General features: G+C 55.3%; 2 protein-coding genes across 6 annotated transcripts; both read right to left on the bottom strand.

Moving 5' to 3' along the window:
- Window positions 1-2,463: 2,463 nt before the first annotated feature.
- On the bottom strand, window positions 2,464-3,671 carry LOC130149609 (coiled-coil domain-containing protein 81-like). Of its 2 annotated transcripts, none has more exons than XM_056339440.1 (3): window positions 3,569-3,671; window positions 3,097-3,158; window positions 2,464-2,666 (listed from the first exon to the last, which is right to left on the bottom strand). In XM_056339440.1, the coding sequence occupies exons 1-3, from the start codon at window positions 3,669-3,671 to the stop codon at window positions 2,484-2,486; spliced, it is 348 nt and encodes a 115-aa protein (XP_056195415.1). In that variant the 3' UTR covers window positions 2,464-2,483. The 2 variants fall into 2 exon arrangements, with proteins under 2 accessions (XP_056195415.1, XP_056195417.1); XM_056339442.1 differs by lacking the exon at window positions 3,569-3,671 and adding an exon at window positions 3,281-3,491.
- LOC130149566 (uncharacterized) lies at window positions 3,648-13,652 on the bottom strand. 4 transcript variants are annotated; one of them, XM_056339349.1, is made up of 10 exons: window positions 13,510-13,652; window positions 11,743-12,020; window positions 9,676-10,563; window positions 7,385-7,446; window positions 6,801-6,954; window positions 6,373-6,629; window positions 6,170-6,255; window positions 5,773-5,897; window positions 4,477-4,585; window positions 3,648-4,118 (listed from the first exon to the last, which is right to left on the bottom strand). In XM_056339349.1, exons 2-10 carry the CDS (start codon window positions 11,909-11,911, stop codon window positions 3,746-3,748), a joined length of 2,223 nt encoding a protein of 740 aa, XP_056195324.1. In that variant the 5' UTR covers window positions 11,912-12,020; window positions 13,510-13,652; the 3' UTR covers window positions 3,648-3,745. The 4 variants fall into 4 exon arrangements, with proteins under 4 accessions (XP_056195324.1, XP_056195323.1, XP_056195326.1 ...); XM_056339348.1 differs by having other exon boundaries at window positions 13,514-13,652; XM_056339351.1 differs by lacking the exon at window positions 13,510-13,652 and adding an exon at window positions 10,652-10,743 and having other exon boundaries at window positions 9,676-10,560; window positions 11,552-11,882.
- Between the last annotated feature and the right edge of the window lie 229 nt (window positions 13,653-13,881).

Here is a 13,881-nt window from a genome sequence, read left to right as displayed (position 1 = left end):
CCCAGGCCACACCTGTGCTCTCATGAAGGGGAGGAGGACCCCCCCCCCCTTTGAAATGGGGGCTCCCCTAGCCCCATCGCACTGCCCTGTGCTGCTGTCAGGCAGTGATGAACCCAGTGAGGGTTTGGGGCTCTCACCGGGTCGGCAAATAACCCGATGCAGATGCTCAGTCCTGAGCCCCCAGACTCACCTAGCCTGGCGCTTCGTCCTCTTATTCATCGCCGCCTTATTGTGGACTTCCTCCTGTTTGTTAGTAACCGAGCTGGAATCAGCAGGCAAAGGCACTTCAGGAAGTCCCGCTGCAAATGGGAAGGAGAAACCTCGTCAAGAAGAGCATCACCGTGATGCTCCCAGTCCCAGGGACATGGAGCGGTGCTCACATCTCATCCCAAAACATCCAAGGCAGCCGTTCTGCTCTATCCACTGCCTCCCCAATACCAGCAAAAGTGATATGAATCACTTAGCATAACTTGGCGTTAGCAGCTGGGAAGCCTTGGCTGCAAGCTGTGAAAGCTAAAATCGTTGGATTTACACCCACATTTTTCCCTACTTGGACAAAAGGAGGCCTCGAGACAGCTGCTTTTATCAGCATAAGGCTTGAGGAAAGCGGGTGAACCCCTGTCTGCTTTCACGTGGAAAGGATGATGATTAACCTGTGCTCCATCACTCTGGGGATTTGCTTATTCCCCTACTATTTTTTCAAGGGTTCTTGGAAATAAAAGGTGTAGAATTAGCAGGGAAATCTGCTCTCATTCGGGACATGGATTACTCGGTGCTGGCCAGTAAAACTAAAGATGTGTCCTAGGAGCTGTCTGCTTACAGGCTGTACTAGCAGACACCGTGCATCTCCCACCAAGTTATGGCTGGCTTGGAAGGAGGTTTACACCGAGAGAAGGACAGGCTCTGATAAATCCCGAGCAAGTCAAAACTACGTGCAATATTCCTCCCCTCGTTTCTAAGAAACGCAAGTCCTCCTTGAAGCGGTACGGGTTATGCCGGCTGTAATAAATTAATCTATCAAGATCCTGCCTGAGATTCTGCTTGGGGGATCCTAGGGTTGAGCAAAAAGGGAAAATATCTGCATGAGTGCATGTGTGGAGTCGAGGCAGCGTGCCCGTTGGATCAGTGGCCCGCCATGAAGGGTCTACAAAGTCTCAGGTGGTAGAACTTGACGCCTTGAGCGTGCACCAAGTTCCTTTTCCCCAGCAACCAGCGCTCACCGGGCTCCTCGGCGAAGGCACTGGTAGCGCCGGGGTTTGGAAAAAGGGGAGGTGGGTGATGTAGGCAAGCCTCTTTTGGAGAGGGAATGTTAAGTCATTCCCAAGAATCCGAGCATCCTGGCCCACTCCCAAAGCCAAGCTTGGGAGAAGAGGCCGTGCCAATGTGGCACGAAGCTTTGGTGCAAGCATTTGACCATCATTGCTGTGGATTTTCCTACCGGAAGCCGCTTGCCCATGCTACGGAAAAGAGCCGGGAACTGCCTTACCTTTTGTGTGTTGCCTGATGGGTGGCAAATCCTCTTCTTTCTTCCACATGTCCTCACCAAGGGCACGCCTCAAGACCTTGAGAGGGTGCCTGGACTGAGATTTGGGCACAAACTCCAGTTCAAACCTGGTGACAAAGAGGTGACAGTGGCATGACCAAAGGCACCACCAGCCCTTTTTGCTCTGCTCCCAGCCAGAGCTTGGCACCATTGTAAAAGGTGTTTTTTTCCCCCACAAATCATCCATTCCCCATCCCCAGGGAGCATCCCAGGAAATGGGGTCGCCCAGGAAAGGTGTCCCGGTGTCCTCAAATCCTTCCTCCATCCCATCGTTTGCAGGAATGACAACAGGGCAGAGCCACAGCAGGACCCCCGTGGTCACTTGGGGGAAGGACTCACTCAGGAAAGATGATGACACGGCTGGTGCGAGTCAGGGAAGAAACAGGTACCATCCGGGACACCACCATGTCCAGCAGCTGGGGAAACTGCAATGGAGGAACACGGAGATGCCAGGACATCCTCGACGTGACCATGACACTCAATCACGGAGGAGTTCAGGGCGGCATGAGCCGCTGGAGCTACAGGGAATCCAAAACACTCACTATGAACGCAGCCATTCTGAGGTTTGTCTTCCCAGATATCTCTTCCAGGAAATCATAGTAGAATCTCATTTGCACCATCCTGTCTTCAATGAGGAGCACCCCAACATCTCTCAGGACAAGTGCAATGCTCTTCCCCTTCGCCAGGCAGTGAGACAGGAGGGACATGGTGCCTAGGATGCATCCCTCCACTTTGCACCGGGACACGTGGGCATCCGTGGCCACCTTGGCATATTTCACAGGCACCAACACCTTATTGTCTGGAAAAACAACACGAGAGGGATGGAGGCGCTCACCCTGCAGCCCTCCCCGAGGGATTCTTACTGCGCGTGTCCTGTTTGCGGACCAGCTTCGCAGAGGGCCAGTTTGCTTGTCGCAAAGGGATGTGATAACTCCCATCTTCACCCACACCATGCAGTTGTTGTCCTACCAGACAGGTCATCCTCGTTGTCCATGAGGTTGTGGATGTCTCTGAGGGTCCTGGACAGGCGAAACACAGGCCTCTGGATAGTGACAATCTCTGTCCCAACCTGCTTCTGTGCGGGGACCACGTCAAAGGAGCCGAGGGTGGGAATTCGTACCCCCTGGAGCAGAGAAGAAGGGCGTGAAGGGTGAAGAGGGAAGAGCTGGGGGATGGCTCCACCCAGGGATGGTACCTCGGACCCTGCCACCTCCCGCTCTTTGGAGGCATCAGCTGGGACAGTGGGGAGAGCTTTGGGGAGGAGATGCCGAGTCCTCTCCTTCCTTTTCCTCCTTGGAAAAAGCGGGACTTGGGGGCAGAAGCCACTCAAGGGCATCCAGGGTTCTCCAACAACGGATCAGCCTTGCAGTAGAAGACTACCTAGCAGAGGTGACACCACCCTTGCCCGAGCCCTGTTTTGTCTCTCAGTGGGGATTTTGTGGGGAGTTCCCTGCTTTTTGAGGAGGGAAGGAGCAACTGCAGCCCAAGCTCCATGGCCACGGGATCCCCCCAGCTTCTCTAGGGGGATGAGGAAGATGCGGGTGTCACTCTACCTTGTGTAGCAAGAGCTGTTGTTGGATGTAGCTGGCCACTGCGTCCCAGATGGCTGTTTGCTCTGGAAAGCAAAGGAAAACCAGGTCACACTCTGTGTCTGCTGGCTCTGCCTGCGTCCCACCCCCACAACGCCACAACTCTCAGTCCTGACAACACTCCTGTAGTGGCTGTGGGTGCTTGTACCTCTGAGGGTGATGCTGGGCATCACGAAGATGGGCTTCATCCCATCCCAGAAGTCCATCTTGTTTTGCCTTATGCTAGCGGGTCACTGCTTTGTGGCAACAGCCGTGTAGGAAGCTCTTCCCTGTGTTCACCCCAGAGATGCTCCTCCAGAGTGTGGGAACAACCACCCTACGCCCCCTTTTGTACCCCTGCGTGGCCTGTGTCACAGACCGTGCACATGCCTGCACAGAAACGCTTGCCGAGGGAAACCATCCCTTGGGTATCAAATACAGAAACAGCACTGAAAACCTTGACTTCTGAGAGAGTCACTGCAGCCTTCTCCCAGGTCATTAAACAGCATGCTGGTGGCTGGGATCACCACTGCGTGTGCGTCACTTGCTTTCATGTCCATCTTTGTTACCCAAAGATTGGTCGAGTGAACTTTCCAAGACTTGTTTTGAAATTTAGAAAGCAGGCATTCTCTTATTACGGTGCCGGGAGCATGGGGGATCCCGCTAAGACTGTATACCGTGGGTCTTTCAGCACCAACCGGAACCTTTCAGGTCTTGATTGTACTAATTGTGCTGCCTCGTCTCTTGTTGGCAGCGGAGTCATGACCTTGTAGGTGAGCTCCTTGGGCATCCAGGCTTCCGGGCTCATTGATGAATTTGTTTCAGTGTTGAATTTGCTTCCAACAGGGTATATTTTTTCTCCTTGTCTTTGCTTGTGCCTCTGCAGTCTTGCTGCTTGTGTTTGGTTCGGCTTTGCTGCTTGGCCTTTGGCTGCAGGTTTGCCTTTGGATTGGCCGCTCACCAGCAACTTTTTTCCAGACACGGCCCCTGGGATCCCTGGCAGCTGCCTGGAAGGACATAACACAAGGACTTTGCCCGAGGCCATGATGGCTTCGGGGCTACATCCTGCCCTGCAAGCCATGTGCCTCTTGGCGCAGCCTCCGGCAGCTCAGGAGGGGAAATGCCCTCCCCAAGCCGGCACCCTCAGCTGACACACAGCTGTCCCCATGTCCCCAGGCCACACCTGTGCTCTCATGAAGGGGAGGAGGACCCCCCCCCCCCCCCTTTGAAATGGGGGCTCCCCTAGCCCCATCGCACTGCCCTGTGCTGCTGTCAGGCAGTGATGAACCCAGTGAGGGTTTGGGGCTCTCACCGGGTCGGCAAATAACCCGATGCAGATGCTCAGTCCTGAGCCCCCAGACTCACCTAGCCTGGCGCTTCGTCCTCTTATTCATCGCCGCCTTATTGTGGACTTCCTCCTGTTTGTTAGTAACCGAGCTGGAATCAGCAGGCAAAGGCACTTCAGGAAGTCCCGCTGCAAATGGGAAGGAGAAACCTCGTCAAGAAGAGCATCACCGTGATGCTCCCAGTCCCAGGGACATGGAGCGGTGCTCACATCTCATCCCAAAACATCCAAGGCAGCCGTTCTGCTCTATCCACTGCCTCCCCAATACCAGCAAAGGTGATATGAATCACTTAGCATAACTTGGCGTTAGCAGCTGGGAAGCCTTGGCTGCAAGCTGTGAAAGCTAAAATCTTTGGATTTACACCCACATTTTTCCCTACTTGGACAAAAGGAGGCCTCGAGACAGCTGCTTTTATCAGCATAAGGCTTGAGGAAAGCGGGTGAACCCCTGTCTGCTTTCACGTGGAAAGGATGATGATTAACCTGTGCTCCATCACTCTGGGGATTTGCTTATTCCCCTACTATTTTTTCAAGGGTTCTTGGAAATAAAAGGTGTAGAATTAGCAGGGAAATCTGCTCTCATTCGGGACATGGATTACTCGGTGCTGACCAGTAAAACTAAAGATGTGTCCTAGGAGCTGTCTGCTTACAGGCTGTACTAGCAGACACCGTGCATCTCCCACCAAGTTATGGCTGGCTTGGAAGGAGGTTTACACCGAGAGAAGGACAGGCTCTGATAAATCCCGAGCAAGTCAAAACTACGTGCAATATTCCTCCCCTCGTTTCTAAGAAACGCAAGTCCTCCTTGAAGCGGTACGGGTTATGCCGGCTGTAATAAATTAATCTATCAAGATCCTGCCTGAGATTCTGCTTGGGGGATCCTAGGGTTGAGCAAAAAGGGAAAATATCTGCATGAGTGCATGTGTGGAGTCGAGGCAGCGTGCCCGTTGGATCAGTGGCCCGCCATGAAGGGTCTACAAAGTCTCAGGTGGTAGAACTTGACGCCTTGAGCGTGCACCAAGTTCCTTTTCCCCAGCAACCAGCGCTCACCGGGCTCCTCGGCGAAGGCACTGGTAGCGCCGGGGTTTGGAAAAAGGGGAGGTGGGTGATGTAGGCAAGCCTCTTTTGGAGAGGGAATGTTAGGTCATTTCCAAGAATCCGAGCATCCTGGCCCACTCCCAAAGCCAAGCTTGGGAGAAGAGGCCGTGCCAATGTGGCACGAAGCTTTGGTGCAAGCATTTGACCATCATTGCTGTGGATTTTCCTACCGGAAGCCGCTTGCCCATGCTACGGAAAAGAGCCGGGAACTGCCTTACCTTTTGTGTGTTGCCTGATGGGTGGCAAATCCTCTTCTTTCTTCCACATGTCCTCACCAAGGGCACGCCTCAAGACCTTGAGAGGGTGCCTGGACTGAGATTTGGGCACAAACTCCAGTTCAAACCTGGTAACAAAGAGGTGACAGTGGCATGACCAAAGGCACCACCAGCCCTTTTTGCTCTGCTCCCAGCCAGAGCTTGGCACCATTGTAAAAGGTGTTTTTTTCCCCCCACAAATCATCCATTCCCCATCCCCAGGGAGCATCCCAGGAAATGGGGTCGCCCAGGAAAGGTGTCCCGGTGTCCTCAAATCCTTCCTCCATCCCATCGTTTGCAGGAATGACAGCAGGGCAGAGCCACAGCAGGACCCCCGTGGTCACTTGGGGAAAGGACTCACTCAGGAAAGATGATGACACGGCTGGTGCGAGTCAGGGAAGAAACAGGTACCATCCGGGACACCACCATGTCCAGCAGCTGGGGAAACTGCAATGGAGGAACACGGAGATGCCAGGACATCCTCGACGTGACCATGACACTCAATCACGGAGGAGTTCAGGGCAGCATGAGCCGCTGGAGCCACAGGGAATCCAAAACACTCACTATGAACGCAGCCATTCTGAGGTTTGTCTTCCCAGATATCTCTTCCAGGAAATCATAGTAGAATCTCATTTGCACCATCCTGTCTTCAATGAGGAGCACCCCAACATCTCTCAGGACAAGTGCAATGCTCTTCCCCTTCGCCAGGCAGTGAGACAGGAGGGACATGGTGCCTAGGATGCATCCCTCCACTTTGCACCGGGACACGTGGGCATCCGTGGCCACCTTGGCATATTTCACAGGCGCCAACACCTTATTGTCTGGAAAAACCACACGAGAGGGATGGAGGCGCTCACCCTGCAGCCCTCCCCGAGGGATTCTTACTGCGCGTGTCCTGTTTGCGGACCAGCTTCGCAGAGGGGCCAGTTTGCTTCTCGCCAAGGGATGTGGTAACTCCCATCTTCACCCACACCATGCAGTTGTTGTCCTACCAGACAGGTCATCCTCGTTGTCCATGAGGTTGTGGATGTCTCTGAGGATCCTGGACAGGCGAAAGACAGGCTTCTGGATAGTGACAATCTCTGTCCCAACCTGCTTCTGTGCGGGGACCACGTCAAAGGAGCCGAGGGTGGGAATTCGTACCCCCTGGAGCAGAGAAGAAGGGCGTGAAGGGTGAAGAGGGAAGAGCTGGGGGATGGCTCCACCCAGGGATGGTACCTCGGACCCTGCCACCTCCCGCACTTTGGAGGCACCAGCTGGGACAGTGGGGAGAGCTTTGGGGAGGAGATGCCGAGTCCTCCCCTTCCTTTTCCTCCTTGGAAAAAGCGGGACTTGGGGGCAGAAGCCACTCAAGGGCATCCAGGGTTCTCCAACAACGGATCAGCCTTGCAGTAGAAGACTACCTAGCAGAGGTGACACCACCCTTGCCCGAGCCCTGTTTTCTCTCTCAGTGGGGATTTTGTGGGGAGTTCCCTGCTTTTTGAGGAGGGAAGGAGCAACTGCAGCCCAAGCTCCACGGCCACGGGATCCCCCCAGCTTCTCTAGGGGGATGAGGAAGATGCGGGTGTCACTCTACCTTGTGTAGCAAGAGCTGTTGTTGGATGTAGCTGGTCACTGCGTCCCAGATGGCTGTTTGCTCTGGAAAGCAAAGGAAAACCAGGTCACACTCTCTGTCTGCTGGCTCTGCCTGCGTCCCACCCCCACAACGCCACAACTCTCAGTCCTGACAACACTCCTGTAGTGGCTGTGGGTGCTTGTACCTCTGGGGGTGATGCTGGGCATCATGAAGATGGGCTTCACGTCGCTGCATGTCGCTCAGATAGGCGATTCGAGAGCCCTTCACGTTAGATCCTTAAACGCTTCACGTCGGGGTCACCAATTTGCAGCGAATGAAGAGACGGGACGCAGCTTGATGCAAGCAAGTTGTCCCTTTATTAGTGATTTTCTTACAATTATATACGTTTCTACCTTCTACATATTACACACTGATTGGTTAAATCTTAAGCGTAAAAAACACTGATTGGTTGATATTTAAGGCACACCGTTAGAACAATAGGAACTTACTAGTTTATCTTGATATAGCAATAATTTCTATTCCAAGGTTAGGGAGTTTCTTTCTACGCAGCTTTCTTGATTACGTATCGGCGCCATCCGTTCCCTTATCTGGCTACTTGTTTCTCTGTCCGGCTGGTTGCCTCCTCAACTGTGACGGCTCAGGGGTCTGCAGTTAGCTTTTTCCTTTGCTCCCAGGGCTTGTGCCCTACAAGTTCTAACAAGTCTCTGTTCATCAGGCTATCACTACTTGGACTCTTGTCCTTGAGGCCTTCTCCTACACATCCCCACCCCTCCTGCATCCCCACCCCATCCCTGTCCCCTCCTGCACTCCCATCCTGGTCCCAATCCCATCCCTGCCCCATCCCCATTCCTCCTGCATCCCAATCCCCCCCCTGCAACCACATCGCAGTCCCAGTGCCATTCCCGGCCAGTCCCTGCACCCCAATCCCAGTCCCAATCCCATCCCAGTCTCGTCCTGCATCCCAGTCCTGCTCCCAATGCCACCGCCATCCCCATCCCTGTGCCATCCGCACCCACTCCTGCAGCCCCATCCCACTCCCTGTCCCCTTCTGCATCCCCATCCCAGTCCTAGTCCCATCCCTTTCCCCTCCTGCACCCCCTTGCTGGTCCCAATGCCATCCCTGCCCCACCCCTGGCCCCTGCTGCATCCCAGTCCCTTCCTGGTTCCTCCTCCACCCCCGCCCCAGCCCTGTCCCCTGCAGCACCCCTATCCTATCGCAGTCTCCCAGTCCCTCCTGCCTAACAGTGCCATCCCAGTACTGCCCCGCACAGCACCCCCATCCCAGTCCCCTCCTGCATTTCCATTCTGGTTCCAGTCCCATCAGCTCCTGCACACCCATCCCAGTCCCAGTCTCATGCTAGTCCCCTCCTGCATTCCAGTCCCATCCTGGTCCCAGTTCCACCCCAGTTCCCAACCTATCTCTGTCCCCTCCTGCACCCCCATCCCAGTCCCACCCCTAGCACCCTCACCACCTCCATACCATCCCAGTCTCCTGGTCCCTCCTGCATCCCACTCCCGTCCCAGTACCCCAGCCTGTCCCCATCCCTGTCTCCCCCCTTGCTGGGCCAGTCCCAGCCCCCTCGGGGTGACAGTGAGAGGGGAGCACCCTGTTCTCCCCTTCCCCTTTCAGTGGGAGTCCCACTGGCTACAGCCAGCGCCAGCTCCACATCCTCAGGGATTTATCTGGCATGGGGGGCACCCTGCTAGCCCACCTCCCATCCTGTGTGGGGCCCAGGCCTCCAGGAACACCGGGGGTGCTGGGTGCACTCTCTGGGGCAACCAGGGGACCCCAGCACACCCCACCAGTGTCCCTGCCAGTTCAAAGGAGCCGCACATCCCCCAAATTCATACCTGCGTTGTGCAACAGCCACTTTTTGGGACGACCCCCCTGCCTCGTTCCTGTGTGTCCCGCCCGCAGAATGATGGCTGCCACCCCCTCACCACAGTGCCTGGCTGGGGGGGGGGATGGTGGGCCACAGCCACTGCTCGGCAAAGGCCCCAGGGGCAACGCTTCACCCCGCATCACACCCCAACTCCAGGCATACCGGTGGTCTCTGCTGCAGATTTTATTTTAAAAAAATGGTGGGGAGGGGGCTGATGGGGGGGGGGGGGGGGGGGGCTGGGGGGGTACAACCACCACTCAGCAAAGCCCCTGGGGGGTGACACCCCTGCCAACTCCAGGCACTTTGGTGGCCTCTGCCGCAGATTTAATTAAGAGAAACAGTGGGGAGGGGGCTGGTGGTAGTAGGGGCGAAGGGGGTGGCAGGGCACGGGGCATCAGAGGGACTTGCCGTGCTGCAGCTGCCAGTGGGTGATGACGTTGGAGCTCTGGCTGAAGCTCTTGCCGCAGTCGGGGCAGATGTAGGGGCGCTCGCCAGTGTGGATACGCTTGTGTTTGGTGAGCGCTGAGCTGGTGGTGAAGCTCTTGCTGCACTCGCAGCAGCTGTAGGGCCGCTCGCCACTGTGCACCCACTGGTGGGTGCTGAGGTGGGTGAGCTGGCTGTACCCCCGCCCACACTCCCCGCAGCGATACGGTTTCTCTGCTAAGTGTGTCCGCCGGTGCCGGAGGAGGTAGGAATTGGTGGAAAAGCTCTTCCCGCAGTCGGGGCAAGCGAAGGATTTGTCGGCACAGTGGGTGCGTTGGTGCTTGGCCAGCAGCGAGCTGTCGGCAAAGGCTTTGCCGCATGCTGGGCAGGGGTAGGGCCGCTCGCCCATGTGAGCGCGCCGGTGGATGGTGAGTGCTGAACAGTCCCGAAAACTCTCGCTGCAGTCGGGGCAGTGGTAAGGGCGCTCGCCGGTGTGAAGGCGCTGGTGGCGGGTGAGGTTGGAGCTGCTGCCAAAACGCCGCCCACACTCAGGGCACAGGTACGGCCGCTCACCTGTGTGCATCCGCCGGTGCTTCACCAGGTCCGAGTTGACATTGAAGCTGCGGCCGCAGTCGCGGCAGGGGTAGGGCCGCTCACCGGTGTGAAGCCGTTGGTGGGTGAGGAGGTGGGAGCTGTGCCCGAAGCGGCACCCGCACTCAGGGCAGGCATAGGGCCGCTGGCCCTGGTGGCCACAGCAGTGGGTCAGCAGGTTGGAGCGGAGCCGGAAGCTCTTGCCGCACATCTCACAGGCATTGGTGCCACTACTGTGCCCCGGCTCATGCTCCTGATCCTCAACCTCCCGCCCGTCACCTGCTGGGGGACATGGTGCTCAGGAGGGGAGGTGGGTGCCAATCCCCCCAGCTCGCGGGGATGAGTGTGGAGCCCACTCCCATCCTGGTACCTGCCGCAGCGTCTCCTTGGCTTGCTTCTGCTGCGGGGCCACAGGTGCCAGGGTCCATGCAGGGACCCTTTGTCCCCTGGGGAGAGAAATTGCTGGGGGGGGGGGGGGCAGGGGGCACTAGCCAGCGGAGCTGGGGTCTGCTGGCAGCGCAAGGCAGGTGACAGGCAACGTGTTACCCCTAAAGCCTAACGGGGCCAGCAGGGGGCTGGGGGGGAGCGCACACACACACACAGCAGCCCAACGACCCCCCAGCCTCAGCACCCTCCATGGAGGGGGGGCCTCCACCCATCAAGGCACAAGGTGGTGTCTGTGCCTACCCCAAGGGTCCCCCAGGCCCACCCAGATGGGTGGGTGGCACAGGAATGGGCTGTCCCCCCTACCTCCTTACCCCACCCCACCCCAGGACCCCCTGCCAAGATCCAAGCACCTCACACCCCTCATCCCACAGCACCATGGCCGCCCCTGGCCACCTCCCTCCAGCACAGCGCCCACAGCAAGGGGCTGCCGGCACCCGGGGGCTCCCTACATGCTCCCCCATGACACCCTCCTCTCCCAGGACTCTTTTTGCTCTGCAGCTGCCCCAAACCTTCTCCAGATTCCCCAAGGCAGGGGGGCTGCACTCTGCCCCGAGCACCCCAACCTCCCCCCAAGCCACTTTGTTTCTCCGCTGGGGTGCGAGTCACAGCGCTTGATGCGGCTGCCACGCGTCTTTTTTATTTTTTTAGTAATTTTTTCACCCCCCGTCGCACTTTCCACCCTTCGGGACACATTTATTATCTGTTATGGGGGCTGCAGGGAGAAACCACGGTGCCTGGGATCTGCCAGGGGTGATTTCCAGGGAATAACTCGCCCCGCGGCTGGGAATAAAGCAGAGAAGGACTTTTATGGGATTGAACCTACCCCGTGGCACGCACGGTCCTGATGGATGCAACCAGCAACAGCAGCGCATTTTCTTTTTCAGACAGAAAATTTTTGGTGGTACCACATTTAACAAACCACCTTCCCTCGTCATTTTGTAGAATCCTAAATTATTTACCTCTTTAAAAAACAGGTTTGTGTTCCACGCAGCCAAATTAAGTTTAATTACGGACCTGGAGAGGTTGTGGGTGCAACACTGCAGCGAAGGAGCGCATCGGTGTCTCTGGTAGCTGGCTCCACATCTGTTTGGTGCTGCCGTCTTACCTGCTGCACCCACAATGCTTCGTTCCTTCCTTCCTCGGGGAATTTGATTCCCAGAAAATAAAAAACACAGGCTGGCATGGTCAAAGTGCGAAATCCTGTAGAGAACGAGACGCGCTGGGGTGCTTCTCCGACCTCTGGGCACACTGCATTTTTCCTGGGAATTCCGACGTCCCTGCTCTTTATTTATCTATATAATAGAGAAGAGATACATACTGTAAATCTTAATTTTTACTCTTTGTTATTCACTTTAACGCGCCTAGGATATACACTTAAATAACAGAGGAGTCTTTAGGGGTAAGCAGTAGCCAGACTCAAGGCACCACACAAAACTTTACAGGCAGCGACTCCTCACGATTTATATTATTTTACATTATTTTAGGTTATAAAATCACCAGTGGCAAAACATAAATAATAAAGGGCTAATCAGGATTAACATCGATAGAGAAACAACTCTAGTTAGTATTAAAAAAAACAAATCACAGGCGTTAGTTAATCCCACTCAGTGGTAAAGCGACGATTACAACACCAAGGGTACGAACCAACAAAGGAAATTTAGGGATGAGTCACAACAAAATTTCATTGTTGCCATGACTCAACAAACTGGGGGGGGGACAGGGACGGTGAGGACAGTAATTAGTCCTTAATTAGCATTTGGAATTCTAGATAAATTCCAAAAAATTAGCAATCCTTTTTTCAAGACAGAAAACTAGCGGAGAGTCTAATTCGAAATATAGCCGCTGTGTTATATATAACTGCGGGTGTTAATGACTCCCAAGGAAAGTACAAGGTGATTATTTGCTCCTGAAGTAAATAATTTTCCAAGAAAAATAAGAAAGTTTTAGATTTTAAAATGAAAATAAAGATTTGGGAAGTGAAGTCGGTGTGCTTAATAACTACAATTCTAACGCAGCTCTAAGTTCACTGCAGCTCCTGCTTGTAACCCAGATATTAATCGAAGCTTTAGATTTTTAAATAAAAAGAAATAAAACTGAGTAATTCAATAACGGACACAGTCAAATATTAAGAAAATGGTGGCAACGGTTCTCAACCAGAGTTAATAATATTAAGATTGAGATTGAAAATAAAATTAGAAAGCGAAGAGAACGTCGTGACCAGCCCAATTTAAATGCACATGGTTTGGGGGGATGGAAATAAACGCCCAAACAAGCACGAATTACTTCCGAGGGGAGCGAGAGTAAAGCCGATGCAAATTACATCAGCATACGCTGCAGTTTAATCGAATTTTTGTCAACGTTTAGATGCTTATTGGGGGTCATTAACGTCCCCGGCACGTTTACCAGCCACAGTGTTTGACCGAAGGCTGCAGCCCAGACGAGACATGAATAAACAGCGAAATAATGACGATGAGTGAGGATCGGCCTTCCCTGGGCGCCGGCCTCCCTCCCTCCCGTCCTTCCTTTTCCAAGGACACGCCACCGCACTCATCAGGGAAACGCAGATATAAACCGGTACCTATGTGCACCCACACATCTACATAGGGAAGAGAGGAAGGCCATGGAACTGAGGCGAAAAGTAAAAAAAAAAAAAGCGAAAGAAAAATAAAGAAAAAGAGAAGCTAAAGACACACACAAAAAAATCGAAATGCAGAAAGAAAGCGCAAAAGGAAGAAGAAAAAGAAAGAAGGGCATTAAGAGAAGAGGAGGGGGCGCACCCACCTACCTTTGGCCTCGGTCCCGCTCAGAGCGTCGCCGCCGCCGCCGCCTCCTCCTGCCCCCCCCTCCTCCCCTCCGCTCCCGACCGCCAGTAACAGCCCCAGGGCCTCCCCGCCGCCGCCTGCCACGGCCCCGCTGCCCGGCCCGGCCCCACTGCCCGGCCCGGCCCCACTGCCCGGCCCGGCCCCGCCCGGAGGGGGGGGGGGGGGGGGGGGGGGGAGGTTCCCGGGGGATCTTGTCACCCCCAGCGGCCTCTCGGGCACGGAGCGAGGCCGAGGCCGAGGCCGGCTGCCGCAGCGGCCACGAGCGACACCGGCGCCCCCCGCGACAGCGGGCGTGCCGCTCTATGCGCCGGAAGTCCTCCAGCGCACCGGA

This window comes from Falco biarmicus, chromosome 5 (assembly GCF_023638135.1).
Source record: "Falco biarmicus isolate bFalBia1 chromosome 5, bFalBia1.pri, whole genome shotgun sequence".
Taxonomy (NCBI): domain Eukaryota; kingdom Metazoa; phylum Chordata; class Aves; order Falconiformes; family Falconidae; genus Falco; species Falco biarmicus.
This window is presented reverse-complemented; position numbering and strand designations above follow the sequence as displayed.